Source organism: Mustela lutreola, chromosome 6 (assembly GCF_030435805.1).
Source record: "Mustela lutreola isolate mMusLut2 chromosome 6, mMusLut2.pri, whole genome shotgun sequence".
In the NCBI taxonomy this organism is placed as follows: Eukaryota; Metazoa; Chordata; class Mammalia; order Carnivora; family Mustelidae; genus Mustela; species Mustela lutreola.
Genome location: NC_081295.1, coordinates 3306701 through 3334393, shown reverse-complemented (window position 1 = coordinate 3334393; position 27693 = coordinate 3306701). Strand labels below are relative to the sequence as shown.

Genomic DNA, 27693 nt, shown 5'->3' with positions numbered 1-27693 from the left:
GTTTGTTCTGCAAGCTTTTTATCTCTCCTTCTATTTTCAATGATAGCCTAGCTAGATACATTATTCTTGGCTGCATGTTTTTCTCGTTTAGTGCTCTGAATATATCATGCCAGTTCTTTCTGGCCTGCCAGTTCTCTGTGGCTAAGTCTGCTACCAATCTAATATTTTTACCATTGTATGTTACAGACTTTTTGTCCCGGGCTGATTTCAGGATTTTCTCTTTGTCGCTAAGACTTGTAAACTTTACTATTAGATGATGGGGTGTGGGCCTATTCTTATTGATCTTGAGGGAGGTTCTCTGCACCTCCTGGATTTTGATGCTTGTTTCCTCTGCCATATTAGGGAAATTCTCTACAATAATTTTCTCTAATATAGCTTCTGCTCCCCTCTCTCTTTCTTCTTCTTCTGGAATCCCAATTATTCTAATGTTGTTTCATCTCATGGTATCACTTATCTCTCGAAATCTCCTGAATTCTCCCCTCGTGGTCCAGTAATTGTTTGCCTCTGTTTTGCTCAGCTTCTTTATTCTCTATCATTTGGTCTTCTATATCACTAATTCACTAGAAGAGACTAATTCTCTCTTCTGCCTCATTATCCTAGCAGTAAGAGCCTCCATTTTTTATTGCACCTTATTAATAGCTTTTTTTTATTTCAACTTGGTTAGATTGTACTTTTCCAGAAAGTGCTTTTATTTCTCTGGAGAGGGTTTCTCTAATACCTTCCATGCCTTTTTTGAGCCCAGCTGGAACCTTGAGAATCGTCATTCTGAACTCTAGATCTGACATATTACCAATGTCCATAATGATTAGGTCCCTAGTCTTCAATACTGTCTCTTCTTCTTTTTTTTTTTTTTTTTTTTTGTGGTGAGTTTTTCTGCCTTGTCATTTTGTCCAGCATTTGGGGGATTTTTAAACAAAATCCATGTATTTTAAATATTATTCTGAGAAGATGCCAAATATAGTCATAATAACTTCCAATGTTCTCACTTCTTCATGCATCCCTTCTGATATTACCACCATTGTCAACTAACAGTTTTTTACATTAGAAGCCAAAAAGGGACATGGCTGATAGTCAAGGTAATTCATGTTTCTTCCTGAACATAACTGAAATACTGAAATGGTATTAGGGATGTAAAACTCTATTCCATCTTAGAATGTTATCACAACTTTCATCACCTCCTAATATTTATTGATTTGTTTTATATTCATATCTTAATACTTGTGTAGATGTTAAATAGGTTAGTAATCTGAGCTTTGGTGAGTAACAGCTGGGCCTGTCAAATGTAGTTTGCATAAAAATCAACATAGAATATAAAAGTTACTAGAATAATTCATGACCTAGACAATTTTTTTATTCCTGAGGTTTTTCCCAAATGGATGTATGGCTGTGAATTTGACCACAACCCTTCCAGGGAATATTTACACGTTCTCTAAAAGAGAACATCAGGTCACAAAAGAAACAAGCGCTCTCTCAAATTCACAAACATCACTTGAAAATCAATTGTTTAGAATTCAGAATCAGAGGTACACCTTCAAAAGGCAATTTGCCTCACAACCACAGGTAGAACTTCATGCATTTAAAATGCAAGCAGTATACAAGCAATAATTAAGCCAAAAACAGTAACAGTAAAGACTGCAGAAATTTAAATCTCTGAAGACATGTGGTGGATCATCTTTCCCAACCCCTTTCTCCGTCCACACGATGCAGAGTGGTCCACTGTGATGTGGATCCCCCACAGCCCACTATGGCTCTGAGACTCCAGCCTGGACCACGCTCAACCTCACGACCAGACTCACTAGAAAGAAAAGTGTCAAACGTCTCAGATTGTTCTAAAATGTTTGAGGACTGTAATAGCTGAGAGATGCCATGTCAGGCTCGGTGTTTCATACTAAACATGACGGTTGTTTAGAAAAGAATACGTCTCTCTGGCCTATTTCTATTTCTCTCTCCTTCTCCCTTCCACCACCTCAATCCATACACACATATGCACGTACACACACACACACTCCACACACTCATTCACATGTACTCTATTTTAAGTGGGTGTGAGAAGCCCAGTGTGGGGCTCAAACACATGACCCTGAGACCAAGAGCCAAGATGAGATCACGAGTCGGACGTCTAACCAGCTGAGCCACCCAGATGCCGCTACATCTGATTTGTGCTTTGATGCCAAAAGCTCTCTCCTGGAAAGGTTCATCTCTTTAATATAATAATTATGTCAGAAAATCACAGAAACTTTGAAAACTGGAAGAAAATCTTCTCCAAGCAGCATACTAGTACCATGGTTCTAACAGCATAAAATTTTAATAGTGATCATTTTGAAACTACTGACATTTTTTAACTTTATAGCATTTTGTTACACTAAACAAAATTTAGAAACAAAATTTAGAAAAACAGCATGTATTTTTGTTTTTAACATTAAAGTTCTTCGTATAGTTAAAATCATGTGACATAAATTTCTATTATAAGAATATTCTTAGAAATAAATAAGAAGTCCTACTTAGCCAAATATAAGTTTATTTAAAATTAAAATTATACTACACTATTCAAATCCAATCAAACCTAATGTATTAATACATATTCAACTTGGGGAGAAATTTATTTCACTTCATATCCCCTTTAAGCCTACATTTCTTTTTTATAAATATAACAGCATCTTAAGTTCGAGTGTGAACAAAACATCGAATGCAAAGTCAGCAGTTCTTTACCTACGGTGTCCACAAAAAAATTGCTTAAAGACTTCATTTGCAAAATGTAGTAATATAAATATATTTCTGAAGTATAGAGAACCTTTGTATAATCATTAATAACAACCATTAAATAAAATCAAGTCTAATACTGACTGAATTTTTCAATATGGTCACGTCTACTTTTTCAAGAGTTCTTTGCAAGTTTTTTTGAGTCAAGTATCTTATTTATTTCCCCTCATTCTAACTTATTTTATCTTTTTAAACAGAATAAAACTTTTACAGAATTAAAATGCTAATTTTATCAACTTTGTATGTTACTTTCCATTAGTTTTCTTGTCACTATAAACTAGAAAATGACCTGCACTCAAATCGAATGAGATCTTACCTTCTGGTTTGTTGTTTTTCCTCTTCAGCCATTTTTCTACAGTCTCTGCACTAACACTTTCCGATACAAACTCGTCCAACACCTGGGGATGGAGAGAAAGATACGCCTTCACTTTTTCATCTGTCAAACCTGTAAAAGAATTAGAAAAAATGAAATTAATCTAGATGACACCTCCATAAGCATCAAAAATACAGAAAAATGACACATTATGCTAAGATTGATTTAAGATATAAAACGAATGTAAAGATGTATATACACACACAATGAAATATTATTCACTCATGAAAAGGACTAAGTTCAGAGATACATGTTACAACACAGGAACCTTGAAAACAATATGGCAAGTGAAAAAGGCCAGACACAAAGGACAATTATTGCATGATTCCACTTACATGAAATATCTAGAACAGGCAACCTCATAGAGACAGTAGATTTAGGACTTATGAGGAGCTGAGGGAGGGGGGCATGGGGAATTATGACTTATTAGGGACAGAATTCTGTTTTGGGTGAATGCCAAGTTTTAGAAGTGGACAGAGGTAAGGGTTATAGTACATGTGGTGAGTATAATTACTGCCACTAAATTATATATCTGAAACGGTTAAAATGGCAAAATTAATATTATGTTATTTTGCCACTATGAAAAAAAGAGCAAAAAAGACAAAAGTTTAAACCTTTAGCAATTTTAAACTGCGGATGTTGTATCATGTGACACAGCTGTTTTCCAAGAGCAAATCCCAGTGCTGTCCTGGAGCCACTGGTGCACTCCAGTGGGGTAGAGGCAAGCTCTACAAAGTAGTTAGATCTTCCTGTAAATAGTCACCATGGCTTCAACTCACGAGGTAAGAGAAACTCTTAGCCAGATAAGCAAACAGGAAAATGCAGTGCTGGTACATTTTAGGTGCTAAAGCAATGTTTACTGAATAGATTCTTATCTTGCATAGTTTACAGCACAAATTCTCCTTTCTCTCTGAACCCAATGATATTATTAGTACTCAGCTCCGAGCCATCGACATCCAGTTCCTTGGTATTCCATGTATGTAGTCAGGTTCACTGAAATAAGTTTTTGGTCTAGTAACAACTGTTGAATATACATAGGAGTTTCAAACAAAGTACTGTGACATATTTTCCTGTTGAACATATAATATTATATGTTTTGAAATTGGTGCTCATATTGGTATGCTTTTCACTGAACAACTCCAAATCACAAACAGGCGGTCAATAATTATTACTCTGAGATGGCAATTATTCTTACTATTATATCCCCTCTGTGAATTATTCAGTCAATTACTATCATCCTTAGGGACAGTCAGGTAAAAAAGGAGGTAGAAAATCTGTCCTTTCAGAGACAGAAAAGAAGAAAAGGAAGCATAGCTTTATGACTCCAGGGAACAGGCTGCATGTTCCCACCACCAGACAAGCCACAGAATTAACATGTGTTAATTAATTCTGCTGGGGACTAGAGTTACAACTGTTAGGATTCCTCAACAGAATGGTACAGTTGAGAAGGCAAATAATTTTTTTTCAATGAATTCATTACTTCCACAATCAATGTAAACTACAGACACATAAGGATATATAATTATATAGTTGTATTACATAAAAGAAAAATAAGACCCCTGTCTGTGCTCACATGGCAGAAGAGCTCCAGTGATGTAAAACTTCATTTGAGAAATTCTAGAAGGTGCTGAAGATGAAAGCCTGAGTAAAGTAAGAGTTCTGACAGAGTAGATGACCGTCCTCAGATACGAAACGCACGGGATACTCAAGTAACTAACAGCTGCTTTGACCTCAGGAAGACAGACAATGCGGATTTCACCTTTCCTTCAACCATGTCCTTCAGTCTTTCATAGCGGTGCGTAGCTGACATTCGATCCCGTCTTAAAACTTCATCACTTTTGCAGCACAACACTGTACTGGTCTTATCCTAAATTCCATTTTGCCCTTTACCTCTGCTTTCTCTTTAGTGATCTATAATGATGGCAGCAAAATCTGAATCAGGAATAGCAATACACTTTTGATCTCTAGTCCTCGGCTATTCTTCCGTCTTGACTCAAAACTAAATGAGTCAGATCTGTCCCACTTCCTCCCAAAGTGATTTCAACGCTCAGCTCTATTCTCTGTGTGACCGGTACTCTTCATTTTCCCAGAGACCCAGGCCGGAAAAATAAAGTTGTAATTGACTCATCCCCCCATCATCTCATGTCATCGTAGTGCACAGATATGCGAGTCCTGTTTGCCATATTACATACCAGATTACAGGACTTGTATCTAAAATATATGGAGAACACTTAAAACTCAACAAGAAGATAACAGACCAATTAAAAAGGAGTCAAAGACCTGAACGGACATTTCATCAAAGAAGATAGAGATATGATATATAAGCACATGAAGAGATGTTCATCTGTCATTAGTGAACTGAAGTTAAAACAAAAATTAGACTCTACTACATACTTATTAGAATGGCTAAAATCTGAAAACTGACTGTCAATTTTGGCAAGGATATGGAGCACCAAAAATTCTCACTCGCTGCTAATAAGAATGCAAAATGGCAGTCACTTTGGACTGTCTGGCAGTTTCTAATAAAGCTAACTAGAATCTTACTATATGACCTGGAAATCACACTGCTAAGTACTTGCTCAACTGACTTGAGGACTTATGTGCACACAAAAATCTGCGTGTCAACGTTCACAGTAGCTTTACTCACTGCCATCCAAAACTGAAAGTACCAAAGCAGTCCAGCAATAGGCAAGGGGAGACAAGAGTGGTGGGAAATCCATACAATTATATATTATTTGGCAATAAAGAGAAATAAGCTAACAAGGGGTGCCCGGGTGTTCAGTCTGCTAAGCCTCTGCCTTCGGCTCAGGTCATGATCTCAGGGTCCTGGGATTGGGACCCACATGGGGCTCTCCGCTCAGCAGGGAGCCTGCTTCCTCCTCTCTCTCTGCCTGCCTCTGTGCCTACTTGTGATCTCTGTCAAATAAATAAATGAAATCTTAAGAAAAGAAATAAAATAAAAAAGAGAGAGAAAGGAGGTAAGCCCTGAAAAACATGATTAGGCTTAAATGCATATTGCTAAGTACAAAAAGCGAGTATGAAAAGGCTGTATATTATGTAATTGTAATTATACAACATTCTGGTAAAGCCAAAACTATAGTGAGAGAGAGTAAAAAAATCACCAGCTGCTAGATGCCTGCAGGGAAGGGAGAAAGCCTGAACGAATGAAAGGCTGAAGCAGTGCATCTGTTAGGGTGGTGAACCGATCCCATACGATACCGTAATGGTGAATAAGTGACATCATGTGTTTGCCAAAACCCACAGATGCTGTAAAATTTTAAGAAACCGTTTATAAAGTCAGGTTATCCCAGAATGGAAGGCAGGTTATGAAAAAGAATCTAAACGTATGACAAATGTACAAAACATCATCCCTGAGGGGGCTGGGGGGTAAGGTGCCGACCGGAGTAACCTTAGAAATGAGTGGAATCTGTATGGCTGGAAGCAATCACTGCACTCTAGTCGACAAAGTTGTCTCACGGCAGGTAGAATTTAACAATTCTCACAACACTATTCATGTACACTGAAGCTGAACAATTAAATAAGTATTCGGTGGGAACAAGGCTTCTCAGTGGTAGAGTTGGAGGTTAGAGATAAACAAAAGGAGTCTAGAAAAGTCGACAGGGTAACAGATTAGAGTCTGACACGTCCATATGAACTCATATTTAGCTGAATACGGATACGGATGGCTACCGAGAGATAGACTCCGTAGAGGCTCAGGTCAGTACACACACACATCTCCCTGCCTGGTAGCAGAGAGGACCTACAAGCAACAACACACCAGGACCAGCTCCCGGATTCTGATACCGCTCTCCAATAAAAGGAACCTCAGCTGCGTCGAGAAATGGGGGAGTCGAGAACAAGTCCACAAAATCTAAGATGAGCTCGGATCATCTTGTTTCCATAAAAGAAGGGTTACGTGTGTATACATGTGAAACACACAAAATGATGGGATATGCCAAAAGGATACAGAAGTTGATTGAAGGCTCTCCCAATGATTCACACATGGAACCATCTGAGTAACAGAATAAAGCAGTTTTGGATAATACTCCAAAAAATAAAATAATATCCATGCTATGGTTCCGATGTTTGTATCCTGCCCCTCCATATTCGTATGTTAAACTCCTAATTCCCAAAAGTGATGGCATTACTAGGTAGAGCCTCTGGGGAAGCTTAACTGGTTAGGGTGGAACCCACATCAGGGCTTTACCGAGAGGCTCCAGAGATCCCTAGACCCTCCTGCCATGTGAGGATATAAAAAGTCCATGACCTAAAAGAAGGCCCTCACCCAAGTAAGCAAGTGCAATGACCTTAGACCTCCCACCCTCAGAAATATGAGAAATAAACACTCTTGTTTATAAGCCGCCCAGCCTGCGGTATTTTGTGACAGCAGCCTGAGTGGACTAAAGTAATCCAGGAGTCCTTACTGATGTAGATAAAGGCCTGAATAAATAAACAGAGAAGAACAAATATCCCACACAGAAGAATTCCAAATAACGTATGTAGATACTCTGCCCTCTAGGAGACAGAGCATAACTCCCCACTCCATGATACTTACTTTGTATAAATTAACTAAAACTGAATTTTTAAAGATCAATTCAGTCATAAATGAGTTATGATGTCTAAGTAAACTTCTAGACTAAAAATAATTTTTAAAAATATTAATTAATTAATTAATTAAATCCTGGATTTAAGTATGTGGAAGAGAATGAAATGCCAAATACACCATTTGGGTCGTAAACTCCATTTTCCAGAATTCAGAATTCAGAATTCCAGAGTATCAAATAGATTTCTATCTCAAATGTCTCAAAAGATCTGAGTATCACTGTCTTCCCAAATTACCATTCATCCTTCAAGAAAATCATGACCCTCTTCGATGGGAGAATGGTAGGAAGAGGCATTCTGACCTGGTGATTAAAAATACAGGCAAAAGTTAGATCCTCATCTCACCTACCAACCTGGGCATAAACCTGGGCAAAGAGCCTCGTCTCTCTCAGCCTGGCTTCTTGTCTGTATGGGAATGAGACCTGAACTATGGGAATAGCACTATCTATCACAGGGTCATTAGAATAGTTCGGTAAGGTAATTCTACCTGTATGAAGCCAATATTATAATTTGTTTAGAGGCTCAAATCATAGTTTTATAACTTTCACTTCCTTAAAACTCCAAACTTTCTAATACTTCCACTTTTTAAGCCTTTTTTAAAAGGTTTAATTTTTAAGTAATCTCTGTACCCAACATGGGGCTCCAACTCACAACCCCAAGATCAAGAGTTTCACACTCAACCAACTGAGGAGCCAGGTGCCCCCAAAATTTCCATTTTCATTTTAGCACTCAATGTATGCTCAGTGTCCTCAGTCATCAAGCAATCTCTCTCACTTTTTTAGTAACATGTTATTCACTTTTATTTCCTATTAACATCCAGTTTTGCAAAGAACCTTTGGGCCAATACAGGATCAACCCAGAATAAGACAATGAAATAACAATGACCCACACTCTTAGAAAATGGTACATGTATGATGACAAAACATGTGTCTTTTGTTTTTGTCTTGACTTTGATTTAATGCTTCCATTGCTTCCCATGCCATATACACCTTGGTATGTCGAAAAGAGGAAAAAAAAAAAAAAGAAAGAAAGAGAGAGAAAGAGAAAATGACAGGACTTGACAGTTTTGGGTTTTTGTTTTTTTTCTTTTTGAAAATAAAACCAACAAAAGCAAGGAGGTCAGACCAGAGCTGTCATTAGCGTACACTAGCATCTGATGACTAAAAATCTGCCACTAGAGATCCATACAATGAATCATACAGATTCCAAGGTAACATGGACATCTGAAACAATGTCTTTTTTTAAAATACTTCATTTCTACTAATAAGCTATGTTCTTTCATCTACGCAACATTTATTTATTTCATTCGCCTACATGTGGCAGGGATGCTGAGGAGCAGGGGCTGGGTCAAAGTCGCAGTGACAGAAGGGATGCTCAGGATACTGACAGACTGAATGAGCAGACAGAGTTAGAAACATTTGGATGAATTTCACTATTTTCACGATGCCCACTGAAAACACCATGAAGGATTACAACCTAAGTAAAACCAAAGCAAAAGCAGCAGAGTGGCACATGTCACGCACAGATTTAGCACTGAACCTGAAGACCTATAACAAAGGGCAAAATAAAGACTGATACATATTTTTATAAAGACAATGGTGTGTCCAGTAACTAAGCCGACAACCTGGGGAACAGATAACCAACAGGTTTGTTCTGATGCTGACTGTCTTCAAGAAATAGGCAAACAGATGAAAGCCACAGCAATGCCTCCTACTTCAAATCTTATTCAATATCTTATTACTGGACCATAATGAAAAGAATCAGCTTCATGTGTGTTTCAATTCATGGTAATACAAAGTATCAGCGACCAAATGCTACTGTCAATGATCATTCCCTTTTCATCTTTTTTTAAACCTAGGAGCAGGATGCTACTTTCTCCCATCTCAGCAGAAATCTTGCAGCTTCTGATAATGTAACACTACCCTTTTGGTTACTGTTGTCTATAACACATATATTCTGTTTATTCTGATGGAGACTGGGTGTGTACAGACATACATATGTATACAAATTTAAACTTGTAAAACCATACAAACTTAATGGGCTCTCATGTTCTCTATTCCCAACTTCAACAATAATCAACTCATAGCCAATATTTTCCATTTGTACCCCCCACCCCCACCCTCTTCTAATTTTGAGACAATCTCATACATCATTTCAATATTCATATATGCCAATGTATATCTCTAAAAAACAAGAACTATGCTAAGCACAAAAGTTAGTATTAAATCCACAGAGAAATTTATCATTAGTTTTAATACCATCAACATCCAAATGTTGAAGTTTCTATTAGTCAATGTTTTTTTAATAGGTTAAATGAACCTGGACCCAGGTAAGGTCTGTATGCCGCAGCTGGAGTTGTGTGGTATTTTTCCTAGGTCTCTTTTATCCTATAAGTTCCCCTCCATCTCTTTTATTTTCCCCGTTATAATTTATTATTGAAGAAAACACATCTTTTGTTCCATGTTTTTCTGCAGTAGGTATTTTTCTGACTGAATCCCTGTGGTGGTGGTTACCACGTTTATCTGCTCTTTGCATTTCCTGAAGACTGAAATTAGATCTAGAGACCTGAACAAATTGAGGTTGAATCTGGAGGTGGGTAGGCAAGGTTTTAAGTGGTACTGTGTTCTTCTGTCAAAAGGTTTACACCATCTGGCTGTCTCTCTGCTGTGATATTAGCAGCATCTATGATCCAACAGTTACTGATTCACTAGGGCTTGAACAGAGTGGTTTCCTAATTCTGTAATGTCATCTTCATTTATTAGCTGAAATATTCCAAGGAGAAACTTAGTTTCATCGACTGTTTAGTCATCTAAATAAGACAGAATATATGCTTCATTTATTTCCCTTTATTTACGAGTTTTCACTGTGAGTTGGTTCAGTAGCACTCCCCTGTCGGTGACCAACTAAAAAAATTAGTATTTTTATGAAATCCCAGATTTGAAAAAATTTGATGTTTCTTCAGTTGTAATTACAGGCCCAAGTTGGAGACATTGTGGGTTTGGATCCAGACCACAGCAACAAAGCAAATAGTACAATACAGTGAATCAATTTTTTTTTTTTTTTTACTTCCTCGTGCAGGTACGTGCTTTCTTGCACTATAGTGCAGGCTGCTAAGAGTGCAATTAGCATGATGTCTAAAAATACAAGGTATGAACCTTAACTACAAAATACTTTATTCCTTAAAAAATGGTAACCATTATCTGGGCTTTCAGCGGGACATAATCTTTTTGCTGGTGGAGGGTCTGCATGCCTCCACACTGGTGGTTATTAAGGGACGCGAGTGGTGGTTGCTGAAGGCCAGGGCGGTTGTGTCCGTTTTTTTAAAATACGACGACGCAGTGTGCCGCAGCGACGGACTCGCCCTGCCAGAGACCATCTCTCTGGAGTCCGTAATTCCGTTTCGTGGCACCGGACCCCCAGAAGGACTCGTTTCCAAACCGGAGCCGGTCCTCCCAGACCCTGCTGGGGCTTCTCCCACGACGTTTCTGTCCTGCTCTGAGGTCCCTGCCGCGGCTCCCGCCGTCTCCGCAGGGTCGCGGGCAGGAACGGGGTCAGTCCGCGGAAACGGCCGCCGCACCCGGGCAGGAGTCGGCGGCGGCGCTGCTCACGGGCTGCTCCTCGGACCCCGCTTTCCTCCGGTTCCCACGCGCCGCGGCCACTTCCTCGCCGGGAGGCGCGAACCGTCCCGGTCATCCACGGCCGCTCCTCCCCACGCGCGGCGCCGCTGGCACGAGGGCCTGGTCCCGCGTCACGGAGGCGCCCCCGGGCGCGCAGGGGGACCCGCACCGGAGGGTCTCGTTCCGCCGCCAGGATCGCCGCGGCCGCGCCACCGCTGCGGGCCGCGTTCCCGAAACAGCGGGAGCTGAAGCCCGCAGCGCGGCCGCACCGGCCGCAGAGGCGACGCCAGCGTCCGCCTGGCGACACAGCACGTCCGTCCGGCCTTCGGGGGCCGGGCCTGCCCCGAGAAGCCGCATCCCCGCAACTACTGGTCCCCGAAGCTGGGGTCGGACCGGGTTCGCACGCGCGGGGACGCGCTGCCGCCGACGCGCTGCACCGTCTGCAGGGCCGCACCGACGAGGGAGAGGGCGGACGGCGGGCGCCGCAGCGCGAAGGCGGACCTGCGGCCTGCCGGCTCCGGCGGGGACGCCAGCGGGGCGGCGCGTCCGGCTTCCCGCCGCCTCCCTCCGCGGAGCCCCGCGGCGCGGCGGGGTCTCGGGGCCGGCGGGGCCAGGGAACGGCCGGGGCCGCGGCGCCCGGAAACCTCCCTCACGAGTCGCGGTTCGCGGCGCCCCCAGCCGCTCGGACGGAACGGGAGGGCGCCCGGGCGGCCCAGCCGCTGCCGCGGCCCCGGGCTCGGGTCCTGGTCCACGTGCCCCGGGACCGAGCCCGCGTCGGCTCCCTGCTAGGCGGAGACCCGCTTCTCCGCGGGCTCCGCGGCCTCCGTCGCATCGAGTCTTTACAAGGAAGCGAAGCGACATCGGAGCGACGTCCCGTCGGTGCAAGGACGGAGAAGCCGGTCCATCGGCCGCCGGTCCCGGTCGGCGCGGAGCCGCGGAGCCGGCGCTGCGGGAGGAGGCGCGGCTGCGGCCAAGCGCCCTGCGGAGGCCGAGCGGCTGCGACCCCCGCACGGCGCGGCCGGGACTGACGAGCCTCGGACTCCGGAGAGGAAAACGCGTGGAGTCGGGTCGCCGCGTCCGTCCTCCGGGCCGTGGGCCACGCGGGGACCGCGGCGGGAGCAGAGGCGCGGCCTGCTAAGGCTCCAGCCCGACTTCACCTTCACGTCCTCCGGGCCGCCCCCGACGACCGTCGCCTTCCGACTGGGACCGCGCTCCGCACTTCGACGCAAATTACGCATTAAACCCCGACGGCGCCATCAGAGGCTGGGACAGGTGCGGAGACACGGTGGAGCGGAACGGCCCGAGCCGCGGGTCAGCCGTGGACGGAGGACGAATTCAGGGCTCGGACCCCCGCCGACCCGCGGACCCCGCCGCCCCCGCCGCCCCCGCCGCTGTTTCCCTCTCCCCCGGCCGCGGGACACACGGAGCCGATTTGAAAACACCTGCCCATAAGCTCACGTCCTTTTCTTTCAAAGACTCTAGTTCGTTATTGGAGACGGAGAGGGAGAGCGACAGCACAGGCCCGGGGACAGCACAGGAGAGCGACAGCACAAGCCCGGGGACAGCACAGGCAGAAGCAGACGCGCCGCCCAGCACGGAGGCCAACACGGGGCCGGTCGCAGTGGCCCAGCCGAAGTCAGACCCGTAACCGACTGAGCCCCCCAGACCCCCCACGAAACACACGTCCTGCCCTCCCTGCCCTTGTCCTTCGTGCTTCCACTGCAGTCTGCCCTCACGTCCAGATCCCGCGGGGACCCTTCCATTAGGTCCGTGTCCTCTTACTAAACTTTAGCCTCTCCGAGGCAGCCGCACACTCCACGAGGGCAGGAACGCATCTCCCTCTGTCCCTGTAGCGCAGTCCCTGGCTTGGTGCAGCCAAGACCTAGCACAGGAGCCTGACCCTGCTCTCCTCCGGGAGGCTGCCTGCTTGCAAGGCTGGCCCTTGGCCGGCCCTTGGGAACTCGGCACTGAAGTCGTGCGGTGGCCCCTGTGCTAGGCTGCGTGAGCCGACAATGTGGTTTATGCCAAACACCTGCTTTCCCTCTACAAGTCTGCAGTTTGGGACAGTGACAGGCAGAGGGTGCCTATATAACCCGCCACAGTAAAAACACAGACTATGAAGTCTCTACTGAGGTTTTCGGGTAGTCAACACTCCCCACGTGTCCGCACAATTGTTTCTGGGAACAAACAGCTCCTGCGTTGCTTCACTGGGAGGACCAGCACATGCATGTGGCAGGTCCGCCTGGTCTTTGCCTTGTGTGCCTTTCCCTTTGTGGATGTTGCATTCCTTTCCTCTTTTGCTGTAAGAAATCTTAACCGAGAGGATGACTATATGCTGTGTCCTGGAGTCTTCTAGCAAAGCACCAAACTTTAAAGTACTCTTACGAATCCCCAACACAGGACCATCATCACTACACGAGTTAATCAATGAGTCAGTCTTTGTCTTAATGTGATTTCACAGATATCTAGATGTGCTTGCTGGAAACTGGCCAGTCCCGGATGATCGCAGATGCATCCAAGTTGAAAAACACGTGGCCAAGCAAAAGACCCTCTTAGTAGTCCACGCTCCTACTCAAGTTCCTAATCTCCCTTGAGATCAGATGGGATTTCTTTCTTTAACATTACCTTCATGTTTCTTTTTCCACCCAAACAGTTTAATGTCTATTTCCTGAAAAATTAGGATTTCTTTACATTTGGATATGTTTCCCTAATTCTGGACATCCTTCAGTCCACCTATAACACCAGTTCCAGAAATGTATCCTTGTATGTAGTATAGCATGGAACACTTTATATTAAAGTTTTTCTCCCTAATCTGCTGGTAGACATGAGTTTCCAAACATAAGACTTTATACAGTAGCTTCTTCTAATCATTTATCAAAACAGGGAAGAGATTAATAGGCTCTAAAGGTAATTTATTTTTTGGCTTCTTTATGTAAAAAGGCAAAGTCCTCTCTATGCAATAAATGGAGGTTATCACATGACACATATAAGTGGTTTTCAATATCATTAAAATGGCTCCAAAGCTGTAACAAAAACAAAGGGATAAGATGCTTCTTTGGGTTTTTGTCAAGCCCACAGACTCAGAGAAATAGAGAACAGAACGGTGGTTGCCAAAAGTTGAGGGGAGGGGAGTAAAGGGAGATGTTGGTCGGAGTACAAAGTCCTAGTTATAAGATGAATCAATTCTGGGAACCTAATTTGTAGACTGGTTGACTATAATGAACAATCCTGTATTATATACTTGCAAGTAGTTAAGAGTGTAAGGTCTTAAAAGTCATCACCACACACAAAAAAGGCGGAGGGTGGCAATGTTGACTAGCCTTTTTATGGTAATTTTTTCTCAATATATGCAAGTATAAAATCACCAAGCTGTACACTCAAAATGATACATAAGACAGTATCTCGGGGCGCCTGGGTGGCTCAGTGGGTTAAAGCCTCTGCCTTCGGCTCAGGTCATGATCCCAGGGTCCTGGGATCGAGCCCTGCATCGGGCTGTCTGCTCCGCGGAAAGCCTGCTTCCTCCTCTCTCTCTCTCTGCCTGCCTCTCTGCCTACTTGTGATCTCTGTCTGTCAAATAAATAAATAAAATCTTTAAAAAAAAAAAAAAAGAAGACAATTATCTCAATAAATTTGAAAAAAAAAAATTAATGCCTTACAATAATTATCTCTGCCTTCTATCTATCTCACCTAAGTAATTTCTTCCCATCCAAGTACATTCCCGCTGAAAGACTGTTTAAGACTTAAAAAGAAGTCATTTAGTGAAACTTGATTGAATATACTGCCAGGATTCTGACCTATATAAATGATTATTTATTCCACGTGAATTAACAGCTGCAGGGTGCTTTGGTTGCAGAGAAGACATTGTTTCTAACACTCGTAATTGCATTTATCAGAAGGCAAATCCCACAGTGCTATATTTCTAAGCCAAAATAAAATTAATTATGTGTTTTCCCTTGGCTGAGAACATCAATGAAAGTTTCTTTAACTGTGAAAGCCAAATGAAAACCTAAGTTGCTCAAAGTGATAATGATGAAAACAATGATTTTTCAAGTAGAACTGAAAGAATTAGCTCAAGTACACCACAAGTCACCCTTCCCATGACTCAGAAAACTATACCTCCAAAGTAAAGTCTAAAATGAAAGATTATCCAGTATAAAGGATTTAAGACTCTTGCCTCTTACCAATTCAGTGGTAAACCCAGAGTAAGCTGGTGGAAAACAGCACGTCCCGGTTCTTCAGGTTCTGGGTAAGCAGACACAACCTCCATCTATTCAGGCCAAGTTCCTTAAGAAACTCACTTACCCCTCTAAGACTCTGTGGCCTCACAAACAAAAGACAGGGACAATAATAGTACTACTCCATAGGGAGTAGAGATTTAGGGATATTTAAAGGAATATGTGCAAACATCTGCACACATACTGATTACCGAGTGAATTATTTAATAACACCTATCTAAAATAATAAGCACTTTTATATCAAGAAATACTAGGATTTAAAATTTTGACAGAAATCCAGTCATGCTGTTTAAATGTAATCTGACTTCACGAAACCCATATTTACCTATATTTAGCAAATACTTCATCTAGGTGTTATTTCAGAAATAGGAATATTTTAGATATACCCGTGAGTGTTTAAATTGGGAATACAGACTGCCTAGCTAACCACCATATTAACAAGAATGTGTGCCTAACTACTTACTCACCACAAAGGAACCAGGCAGGTCTAAATTCAACAGCTTCCAGAAGGACCACTCAGGGATAGGTGCCACAGGCTGGATGAAGTCAGGGAGCTCCTGGAAAGAGCCCGAGGAACGTGGAGCTCAAGGGCACACATCTGATGACACTCAAGTCAGCTGAGGGCAAATCTAAATCTAAGTGAACTGGAGAGCTGTCCTGAAGAAGTCATCAGTGAATGAGAAGATGGGTAAAAACAGGGAATGAGTAAGCAGCCTAGAGGTAAAGAAAGTTCAAGGCTTTGGCCTTAAAGACAGCTGGGATGGATGAAACTCCCCTTTCTGGATGACGGTGACATGCCTGAAATGGTTTAAGAGTCCAGATGGCTGATCTGGATTAAAGGCACAAGGACTGAGTAACCATCCAATTTGAAAAGTAGCAGGTAGATTCAATGTTGCTAATGGGAGCCACATGGTAACATTAGCCAAATGCCTGAGATCCAACTCTGCCCCCTGAAAGTCAAAGTGGTTTCTCAAGTGTTGGGACAACAGCCACTAAATACATACAGGCCTAATGCCAAATAAATACACTCTGCACCTTAGCCACAAACAATGAATCTGCGGACAGCCATTTCAGCCACCAAAGGGAAAGTACAACCCACATATTTAAAGTAATAACAACAAGAAAAATTTTAAATCCATTACTATATACTGAGATTACTAAGTAAAGCATTTGATAAAATGTAAAAAAAAAAAAAAGGGGGGGGGGAGTGCCTGGGTGGCTCAATTGGTTAAGTGACCGCCTTCCGCTCAGGTCATGATCCTGGAGTCCCAGAATCGAGTCCCACATAAGGCTCCCTGCTCGGCAGGCAGTCTGCTTCTCCTGCTGACTTTTCTCTCCTCTCTCTCTCTCTCTCTCTTTCAAATAAATAAAATCTTAAAAAAAAAAAAACTAATAATAAATGCTGCCATAGAAATAAACTTCTCGTAGTATACACGTTTTAAGAAGGCTTTTAAAATATACTTTATAAAGGAAAGAAAAGCAAGTTTCACATGATGCAACTTAGTGTGGTGAAATAGAAATAGAAAAATGGAGAAAAGAGAAACACACAAAAAGACTAATGCACAAAATACACAGACAGACTTTCAGTCAATAAGTTCAGTTTTCACTGTTTCACCACCAGGATTTAGATAACACAAGCAGGATAAAAGCAATCATTTCTTATGACCATTTAACGCCCTGATGATACGTTCTTTTAGTATTCACATCAGCATTTTTATTTATCTAAGTCTAAAAGAATTATACCCTAAAAGTGAAAGTCTACAAATCCCTTATGTCAGGGATTTCTATAAACCATTCCTTTCACGTTTCAAAGGGGATTTAAAAAGTCATGTGCTCACATGTAAATTTGAAATGAAGAAAATGAAAGAATAGACATTTTCTCAAAATGACTAAAAGTCATATTTTTCTTTACTAGAAAACATAACTGCTTAAAAATTTTTATTATAAGTTGATCCAGAAACTGCATTTTTCTAGACTTCCTCTACAAAAGTATATTAATTACTATTTTATACTTTTGCGATCAATGTAATTCACTTAAAAATATTATATCAGGTATTAAACTATGTTTTAGGAAGAATCAGGGACTTTAAAAACACTAGGAAGATGAGCAGTCAGAAAGATAACTATGCTGCCAGGTTGATAAATTACATCCATTGAATACAAAATGTTTTTAACACAATTAATTCTAAGCACTGAAGTTCATTTATTCACTTGGGAAATATTTATTGAATGCCTACTAAGAACAAAGCTTATCTACGTGGTCAGCATACAATAAGTAATAACCTTAAGCTTATGGAGTTTTAAAATTCTCTTTAATACTGATAAGCCTAGCCCACAAGAATGAGTGACAAGTTCAAAAAGACAATGAAAGAGTAGGAAACATCCAAGGTGACTCCACCACTTCTACCTTAGGTAACAGACAGTGACTGAACCACAGGAGGTAATGAACAATTCATGGAAAAGAAAGTGGTTTTGGTTTGAGATCTGTGGAACTTCAGTTGCCTACAAGATTATCTATATGTTGATTCCTTGTGAAAAGTACGAAATATAAAGCTGTAGCCCAGAAGAAAGCAGGGACTAAGAGGTGTACACTGAGAAGTCATTGTATTGATCACAGATTTACAGATGAATTAGATTTCCCAGGAATAATGGACTGCATCCTCGATGGCAAAAGAAAATGTTAATTTGCATCTTTGCCCTATGCCATTTTTTAAAATCATGGGAGAAAACTGTAGTATTCACTGTTTCATTAAAAACATTATGCCATTCTACATGAACAGACATTTCTCCAAAGACAACACCCAGATGGCCAACAGACACATGAAAAGATGCTCAACATCACTCATCATCAGCAAAATGCAAATCAAAACCACATTGAGATAGCACCTCACACCCGACAGAAAGACTAACATCAAAAACACGAGAGGGATGCCTAGCTGGCTCAGTTGGTTAAGTGTCTGACTCTGGGTTTCAGCTAAAGTCATAATCTTGGGAGTCCCAGCATGGAACCCTGCATCAGGCTCCCTGACCAGTGGGGAGTCTGCTTGAGGACTTTTCTCTCCTGTTCTTCTGTCCCTCCTGCCCAACTGTCTCTAAAAAAAAAAAAAAAAAAAAAACACACACACACACACACACAAGAAACAATAAGTGTTGTGAAAGATGTGGAGAAAAAGGAGCCCTCATGTACTGTTGGTGGAAATGCTACCTGCTGCAGCCACTGAAAACAGTGTGGACTTTCCTCAAAAAGTTAAAAACAGAATTACCATATAATCCAGCAATTCCACTACTGGGTATTTACCCCAAGATTATGAAAACACTAACTGAAGAAGATATATGCACCCCTATGAACACTGTAGCACTATCCACAATAGCCAAATTATGGAAGCAACCCAAGTATCCGATAGATAAATGGATGAAGAAGGTTCGGGGGTGGGGGGCACTGAGGGGCTCAATAGGTTAAGCGTCTGCCTTTGGCTCAGGTCATGATCTCAAGGTTCTAGGATGAGCCTTCCTCTCCCTCTACCGCTCCCTATGCTTGTGCTCTCTCTCTCTCTCTCACAGTCTTTCTCTCAAATAAATAAATAAAATTAAGTAGCAGATCTGGAGAGAACCCCTCCATCCTCCTCCAGGAGAAATGGCGCAGGACCACGCAGCAGGAATCTACAGGGTTTGGAGACTCCAAATGGGGCCACATGTCAGAGATAGAAACACTATCTAATAAGGCCAAGTGAGCTCCATACGAGTGTGGCCAAAGACCAGGGAGACGGAGGTATTGACTGATTTTCTCCGAGGACATACTGAGGAGTGGGGCCCCGAGCTCTTGGCTCCTCCAGCTAGAGACTAGGCGGCCACTTTTCATTCCTGTTCTCCAATGCTCTACTGAAATCATTCAGGGAACAAAAGCTCCCAAGAGCAAACCAGAGCAGATACTTAGCCCGGCCTCCGGCAAGGATACTGCAATTGCACCTCAGGCAAAGAAGTTTCAGAATGACGGCAACAGTACCTCTTTCCCAGAAGACCAACAAGAACATCCACCAAAGACTAAGTTCATGGATCAGTGAGAACAGCAGAACTCCAGAGCTAGGGGAAAGCAACACAAAGAATTCTTGGTTTTTTCCTTTAGCCTTTCAAAGATAATTTTTTAATTTTATTTTTTCTTATTCTATTTTTTAAATTTGTCCTCTTTATTATTTTAACATTTTTTAACTATTTTATTTTATCAAAACCTTTTTAAAAATCTTTTTTAATCTTCATTGTTAGTCATATTTTATCCCTTCATTGTATTTAACCTTATTTCTTGTATACACATAAGTTTTTCTTTTCTTTTTTTTTTTTTTTAATTCTGGGATACAGTTTCTTCTAATAGATCAAAATATACCCTAAATCAAGTATATGGCTTTGTTCTAGTCTCCAGCTTGATTATATTCTTTCCTCCTTTTTTTTTTCTTTAACCAACTTCTTATCAATTTCTTTTTTAGAATCATTTCTAATTTTCATCATCATAATCATATTCCAGACCTTTATCAAGTTTACCCTTATTTTTGTATAAGTTTTTTTTTCTTTAAAATTTTGGGTAGTTTCTTCTAACAGAATCAAATACACCCCAAATCAAGTAACTGACTCTGTTCTATTCACCAGTCTAATATATACTTTTTTTTTTTTTCATTTTTCTCCCCTTTCTTCTTCCCACCCCCTGCTCATTCGCTTACCCTCTCCCCCCTGGCCCAGTTTTGGGTCTCTTCTGATTTGGTTAGTGTATACTATTCTGGGGTCATTGCTACCCATTTATTATTTTGTTCTCTCATTCATCCATTCTTATCTGGATAAAATGAAAAGATGGAAAAACGCACCTCAAAAAGAAAAGAACAAGAGACAGTACTGATGGCTAGGGACCTAATCAATAATGACATTAGTAATATGTCACAACTAGAGTTCCGAAAGATGATTATCAAGGTGCTAGGTGGGTTCAAAAAAATCACGAAAGATATTAGAGAATCCCTTTCTGGAGATATAAAAGAACTAAAATCTAACCAAGCTGAAATTTTTAAAAAAGTTATTAATGAGATGCAATAAAAAATGGAAGTTCTTACTGCTAGGATAATGAGGCAGAAGAGAGAATTAGTGATATAGAAGACCAAATGACAGAGAATAAAGAAGCTGAGCAAAAGAGAGACAAACTACTACTAGACCATGAGGGGAGAATTTGAGAGATAAGTGATACCATAAGAAAAAACAATATTAGAAGAATTGAGATCCCAGAAGAAAAAGAAAGAGAGAGGGGCAGAAGGTATATTGGAGCAAATTATACTAGAGAATTTCCCTAGTTTGGCAAAGGGAACAAACATCAAAATCCAGAAGGCACAGAGAAATCCCCTAAAAATCAATAAAAATAGATCCATGCCCCATCATCTAATAGTAAAACTTACAAGTCTCTGTGGCAATTAGAAATTCCTGAAAACATCTTCGGACAAGAGGTCTGTAACATACAACAGTAGAAATATTAGATTGGCAGCAGACCCATCCACAGAGACCTGGCAGGCCAGAAAGGACTGGCATGATGTATTCAGAGCACTAAATGAGAATAATATTCACCCAAAAATATTATATACAGTTAGGCTGTCATTGAAAATAGAAGGAAAGATAAAAAGCTTCCATGACAAATTGAACTAACAGAATCTGTGAACACCAAACCAGCCCTATAAGAAATATTGAAAGGGATCCTCTAAGCAAAGAGTGAGCCTAAAAGTAACACACCAGAAAGGAACAGAGACAAGATATAATAACAGTCACCTTACAGGCAATACAACAGCAATAAATTCATATCTTTCAAGTTACCCTGAATGTAAATGGGCTATATTCTCCAATCAAAAGACACACAGTATCAGAATGGATTAAAAAAAAAAAAAAAAAAAAAAAGACCCATTGTTATGCTGTCTACAAAAAACTCATTTTAGACCCAAAGATACCTCCAGATTTAAAGTGAAGGGGTGGAAAACAATTTACCATGCTAATGGACATCAAAAGAAAGCTGGGATGGCAATCCTTATATCAGATAAATTAGATTTTAAGCCAAAGACTATAAGAGATGAGGAAGGACACTGTAGCATACTTAAAGGGTCTTTCCAACAAGACCTGAAAATTTTAAATATCTATGCCTAAAACATCATAGCAGCCAATTATATAAACCAATTAGTAACAAAATCAAAGAAACACATTAATAATAATACAATAATAGTAAGGGACTTTAACAATCCCCTTACTGAAATGGACAGATCATTTAAGCAAAAAGAAAAACAAGGAAATAAAGCCTTTAAGTGACACAATGGACCAGATGGACATCATAAATATACTAAGAACATTTCATCACAAAGCAACAGAATACACATTCTTCTCTAGTGCACATGGAACATTCTCCAGAATAGATCATATCCTGGGTCATAAATCAGGTCTCAACCAGTATCAAAAGATTGGGGTCATTCCCTGCATATTTTCAGACCACAAGGCTCTGAAGCTAGAACTCAATCACAAGAGGGAAGCTGTACAAATACATGGAGGCTAAAGAGCATCCTACTAAAGAATGACTGGGCCAACCTGGAAATTAAAGAAGAATTGAAAAAAATTCATGGAAAGAAATTAAAAGAAAATGAGAGGAAAATACATAGGAATATAAGTGTTTCTCAAACAAGAAAGGTCTCAAGTGTACAACCTAACCCTACACCTAAAGGAACTGGAGAAAGAACAGCAAAGAAAGCCTACACCCACAGGAGAAGTCAATAAAATAGAAACCAAAACAACAGCAGAACAAATCAATGAAACTAGGAGCTGGTTCTTTGAAAGAATAAGACTGATAAACCCCTGGCCAGACTTATCAAAACGAAAAGAGAAGAGACCCATAAATAAAGTCATGAATGAAAGAGGAGAGATCACAACCAACAACAAAGAAATACAATTATAAGAACATATTATGAGCAACTATACACTAGCAAATTTGACAGTCTGGAACGGATGCATTCCTAGAGACATATAAGCTATCAAAACTGAACCAGGAAGAAATAGAAAACATGAACAGACCCATAACCAGTAAGGAGATTGAAGCAGTCATCAAATATCTCCCAACAAACAAGAGCCCAGGCCCAGACTTCCCCTTCCTCAAAAAATTCTACCAAATATTTAAAGAATTAATACCTATTCTGCTGAAACTGTTCCAAAAAATTGAAATGGAAGGAAAACTTCCCAACTCATTTTATGAGGCCAGCATTATCTTGGTCCCCAAACCAGATGAAGACCCCATCAAAAAGAATTACAGACCAATATGCTTGATCAACATGGATGCAAAAATTCTCACAAAAATACTAGCCAATAGGATCCAACAGTACATTAAAAGGATCATTCACCACGACCAAGTGGGATTTATTCCTGGGCTGAAAGGATGGTTCAACATCCACAAATCAATCAATGTGATACAATACATTAATAAATAAAAGAAAGAACAAGAACCATATGATACTCTCAATAGTTGCTGAAAAAGCATTTGAGAAAGTATAGCATCCTTTCTTGATGAAAACTCCTCACAGTGTAGGTAGGCATAGAGGGTATATACCTCAATATCATCAAAGCCATTAGGAAAAACCCACAGCAAATATCATTCTCAATGAGGAAAAATTGAGAGCTTTTCCCCTAAGATCAAGAACATGGCAGGGATATCCATTATCACCACTGTTACTCAACATTGTATTAGAAGTCCTAGCTTCATCAATCAGACAACAAAAAGAAATTAAAGGCATCCAATTCGACAAAGAAGTCAAACTATCACTCTTTGCAGATGATATGATACTATATGTGGAAAACCCAAAAGACTTCACTCCAAATCTGCTAGAACTTGTATAGGATTTCAGTAAAGTGTCAGGATATAAAACCAATGCACAGAAATCAGTTCCATTTCTATACACCATCAGCAAGAAGAAATAGAAAGTAAACAATTGATCCCATTTACAACTGCACCCAAAACCATAACCAAAGAGGCAAAGAATCCATACTCAGAAAACTATAGAGTACACAGGAAAGAAACTGAGGAAGACACAACAAAATGAAAAAATGTTCCATGCTCATGGGTTGGAAGAACAAATATTGTGAAAATGCCTATGCTACCTAAAGCACTCTACATATTTAATATAATTCCTATCAAAATACCATCATTTTTTTTCAAAGAAATGGAAGAAATAATCCTAAAATTCATATGAAACCAGAAAAGACCCCAAATAGTCAGAGGAATGTTGAAAAAGAAAACCCATGTTAGTGGCATCAGAATTTTAGATTTCAAGCTCTATTACAAAGCTGTCATCATCAAGACAGTATGGTACTAGCACAAAAACAGACACATAAATCAATGGAACAGAATAGAGAGCCCAGAAATAGACCCTCAACTCTATGGTCAACTAATCTTCGACAAAGTAGTAAAGAATGTCTAGTGGACAAAAGACAGTTTCTTCAACAAATGGTGTTGGGAAAATTGGAAAGCCACATGCAGAAGAATCAAACTAGACCATTTCCTTATACCACACACAAAAATAGAATCAAAATGGATGAAAGACCACAATTTGAGACAAGTATCCATCAAAATCCTTAAGGAGAACACAGGCAGCAACCTCTTCAACCTCAGCTGTGGCAACTTCTTCCTAGAAACATTGCCAAAGCCAGGGAAGCAAGGGAAAAATGAACTACTGGGACTTCGTCAAAATCAAATGCTTTTGCACAGCAAATGAAATAGTCAACAAAACCAAAAAACAACTGACAGAATGGGAAAAGATATTTGCAAATGACCCATCAGAAAAAGGGCTAGTATCGAAAATCTATAAAGAACTTATCAAACTCAGTATCAAAGAACAAATAATCCAACCCAAGAAATGGGCAGAAGACACGAACAGACACTCCAGCAAAGAAGACATTCAAATGGCCAAAAGACACATGAAAAAGTGCTCAACATCACTCGGCATCAGGGAAATACAAATCAAAATCACAGTGAGCTACCACCTCACACCGGTCAGGATGGCTAAAATCAACAATTCCGGAAATGACAGATGTTGGTGAGGATGTGGAGAATGAGGAGTCCTCCTACGTTGTTGGTGGGAATGCAAGCTGGTGCAGCCACTCTGGAATACAAGATGGAGGTTCCTCAAAAAGTTGAAAATAGAGTTACCCTATGACCCAGCAATCACACTACTGGGTATTTACCCTAAAGATACAAATGTAGGGATTTAAAGGGGCACATGCACCTGAGTATTTATAGCAGCAATGTCCACAATAGCCAAACTATGGAAAGAGCCCAGACGTCCATCAACAGATGAATGGATAAAGATGTGGAATATATATATACAATGGAATACTATGCAGCCAACAAATAACCGAAATCTTGCCATGTCCAATGACATGGATGGAACTAGAGGGTATTATGCTGAGTAAAATAAGCCAATCAGAGAAAGAATTATCGTATGATCTCCCTGATAGGAATTTGAGAAGCAGGGTGGAAGGTCATAGGGCTCGGGAGGGAAAAAATGAAACAAGAAGGGATCAAGAGGGAGACAAACCATAAGAGACTCAATCTCAGGAAACAAACTGAGCGTTGCTGAGGGGTGGGAGGGCAGGGCCAGGGTGGCTGTATGCAGACATGGGGGAGGGCTGTATGCAGACATGGGGGAGGGCTGTATGCAGACATGGGGGAGGGCTGTATGCAGACATGGGGGAGGGCTGTATGCAGACATGGGGGAGGGCTGTATGCAGACATGGGGGAGGGCTGTATGCAGACATGGGGGAGGGCTGTATGCAGACATGGGGGAGGGCTGTATGCAGACATGGGGGAGGGCTGTATGCAGACATGGGGGAGGGCTGTATGCAGACATGGGGGAGGGCTGTATGCAGACATGGGGGAGGGCTGTATGCAGACATGGGGGAGGGCTGTATGCAGACATGGGGGAGGGCTGTATGCAGACATGGGGGAGGGCTGTATGCAGACATGGGGGAGGGCTGTATGCAGACATGGGGGAGGGCTGTATGCAGACATGGGGGAGGGCTGTATGCAGACATGGGGGAGGGCTGTATGCAGACATGGGGGAGGGCTGTATGCAGACATGGGGGAGGGCTGTATGCAGACATGGGGGAGGGCTGTATGCAGACATGGGGGAGGGCTGTATGCAGACATGGGGGAGGGCTGTATGCAGACATGGGGGAGGGCTGTATGCAGACATGGGGGAGGGCTGTATGCAGACATGGGGGAGGGCTGTATGCAGACATGGGGGAGGGCTGTATGCAGACATGGGGGAGGGCTGTATGCAGACATGGGGGAGGGCTGTATGCAGACATGGGGGAGGGCTGTATGCAGACATGGGGGAGGGCTGTATGCAGACATGGGGGAGGGCTGTATGCAGACATGGGGGAGGGCTGTATGCAGACATGGGGGAGGGCTGTATGCAGACATGGGGGAGGGCTGTATGCAGACATGGGGGAGGGCTGTATGCAGACATGGGGGAGGGCTGTATGCAGACATGGGGGAGGGCTGTATGCAGACATGGGGGAGGGCTGTATGCAGACATGGGGGAGGGCTGTATGCAGACATGGGGGAGGGCTGTATGCAGACATGGGGGAGGGCTGTATGCAGACATGGGGGAGGGCTGTATGCAGACATGGGGGAGGGCTGTATGCAGACATGGGGGAGGGCTGTATGCAGACATGGGGGAGGGCTGTATGCAGACATGGGGGAGGGCTGTATGCAGACATGGGGGAGGGCTGTATGCAGACATGGGGGAGGGCTGTATGCAGACATGGGGGAGGGCTGTATGCAGACATGGGGGAGGGCTGTATGCAGACATGGGGGAGGGCTGTATGCAGACATGGGGGAGGGCTGTATGCAGACATGGGGGAGGGCTGTATGCAGACATGGGGGAGGGCTGTATGCAGACATGGGGGAGGGCTGTATGCAGACATGGGGGAGGGCTGTATGCAGACATGGGGGAGGGTACGTGCTACGGTGAGCGCTGTGAAATGTGTAAGCCTGATATTAACAGACCTGTACCCCTGGGGCAAATAATTCATTATGTACATATATATATATATATATTTTTATTTTATTTAATTTTATTTTTTCAGTGTTCTAGAATTGTTTATGCACCACACATACCCCAAAATAAAATAAAATAAAAAGGAAAAAGACTGAAGGAGCAGACACAGCAGGTACATAGATGAACAGCCCAACTAGGGGGGCAGGGACTAAGCCTATGAAAGTTAGAAGTCAGGAATTTTACCAAGAATCAGCTTTTTTAAAAAATGCATAAGGTTTCACTAGTGAATTATCTCAAATATTTAAGATGAAAATAATACCAAACCCACACAGAGTTGAAAGAGTAGATGTCCCAACTTTTATTATGAGGCATTTTACTCTGGTATCAACAACCAATATGCTTCATGAACCAGAGCAAGAATCCTTAACAAAATATTAGCAAATTAAATCTAACAACATATATAATAAGGAATATGCAGCACAGCCGAGAGGGTCTTATCTTAGGAATTTGAGGTTTAAGATGTAAAAGCAATTTACATGCTACACCAGTTAATAAAGGACAAAACCCATATCATCAAGTAAATGGATACAAAGAAAGTTATATGACAAAATCTAATATCCATTCATGACCTCGACTCCCAACAAAAACAGAGATTTTCCTAACCAATAAAAGGCATCTGTGAAAAATTGACAGCAAACATTATAGTTCTTTGTGGAAAACTGAATGCTATTCTCGGACAAGAAATAAGGCAACGATGCATGCTCTCCCCCATTTCCATTAGACATTGTACTAAATGTTCTCGCCAGCATCATTACACCAGAAAGCAAAGAAAGAAGTAAAAGCACATAGATTAGAAAGGAAGAAGTAAAGCAGTGTTGGTTTACAAGGAGCAAACAAGTTACGGGATGAAAATCTTAAAGAATTTACAAAAATATTAGAATAGGCATAGTTAGAGAGGTCACAGGATACAAGTAAATATAAAAAATCATTTATTTTTCTAAATACCAGTAATAATAATGAAAATGAACATAAATAATAGCATCAAAAAAGAATAA

The 27693-nt window shown here is 41.6% G+C and overlaps 1 protein-coding gene across 7 annotated transcripts in view; it reads right to left on the bottom strand.

The window, feature by feature from the left end:
- PDE10A (phosphodiesterase 10A) overlaps positions 1-27693 on the bottom strand; it is a 569171-nt gene that overhangs the window by 172123 nt on the left and 369355 nt on the right. For 6 of the 7 annotated variants that reach the window (XR_009354435.1, XM_059176573.1, XM_059176572.1 and 3 more), the window contains one exon: positions 3077-3205. Coding sequence is in view for 4 of the 7 variants with exons in the window: in XM_059176573.1 (XP_059032556.1) it covers positions 3077-3205 (129 nt within the window). In the remaining 3 variants the exon portion in view is untranslated. Of the gene's footprint in view, positions 1-3076; positions 3206-16054; positions 16203-27693 lie in introns of those variants that run through there. The other variant, XM_059176577.1, reaches the window with a different exon arrangement.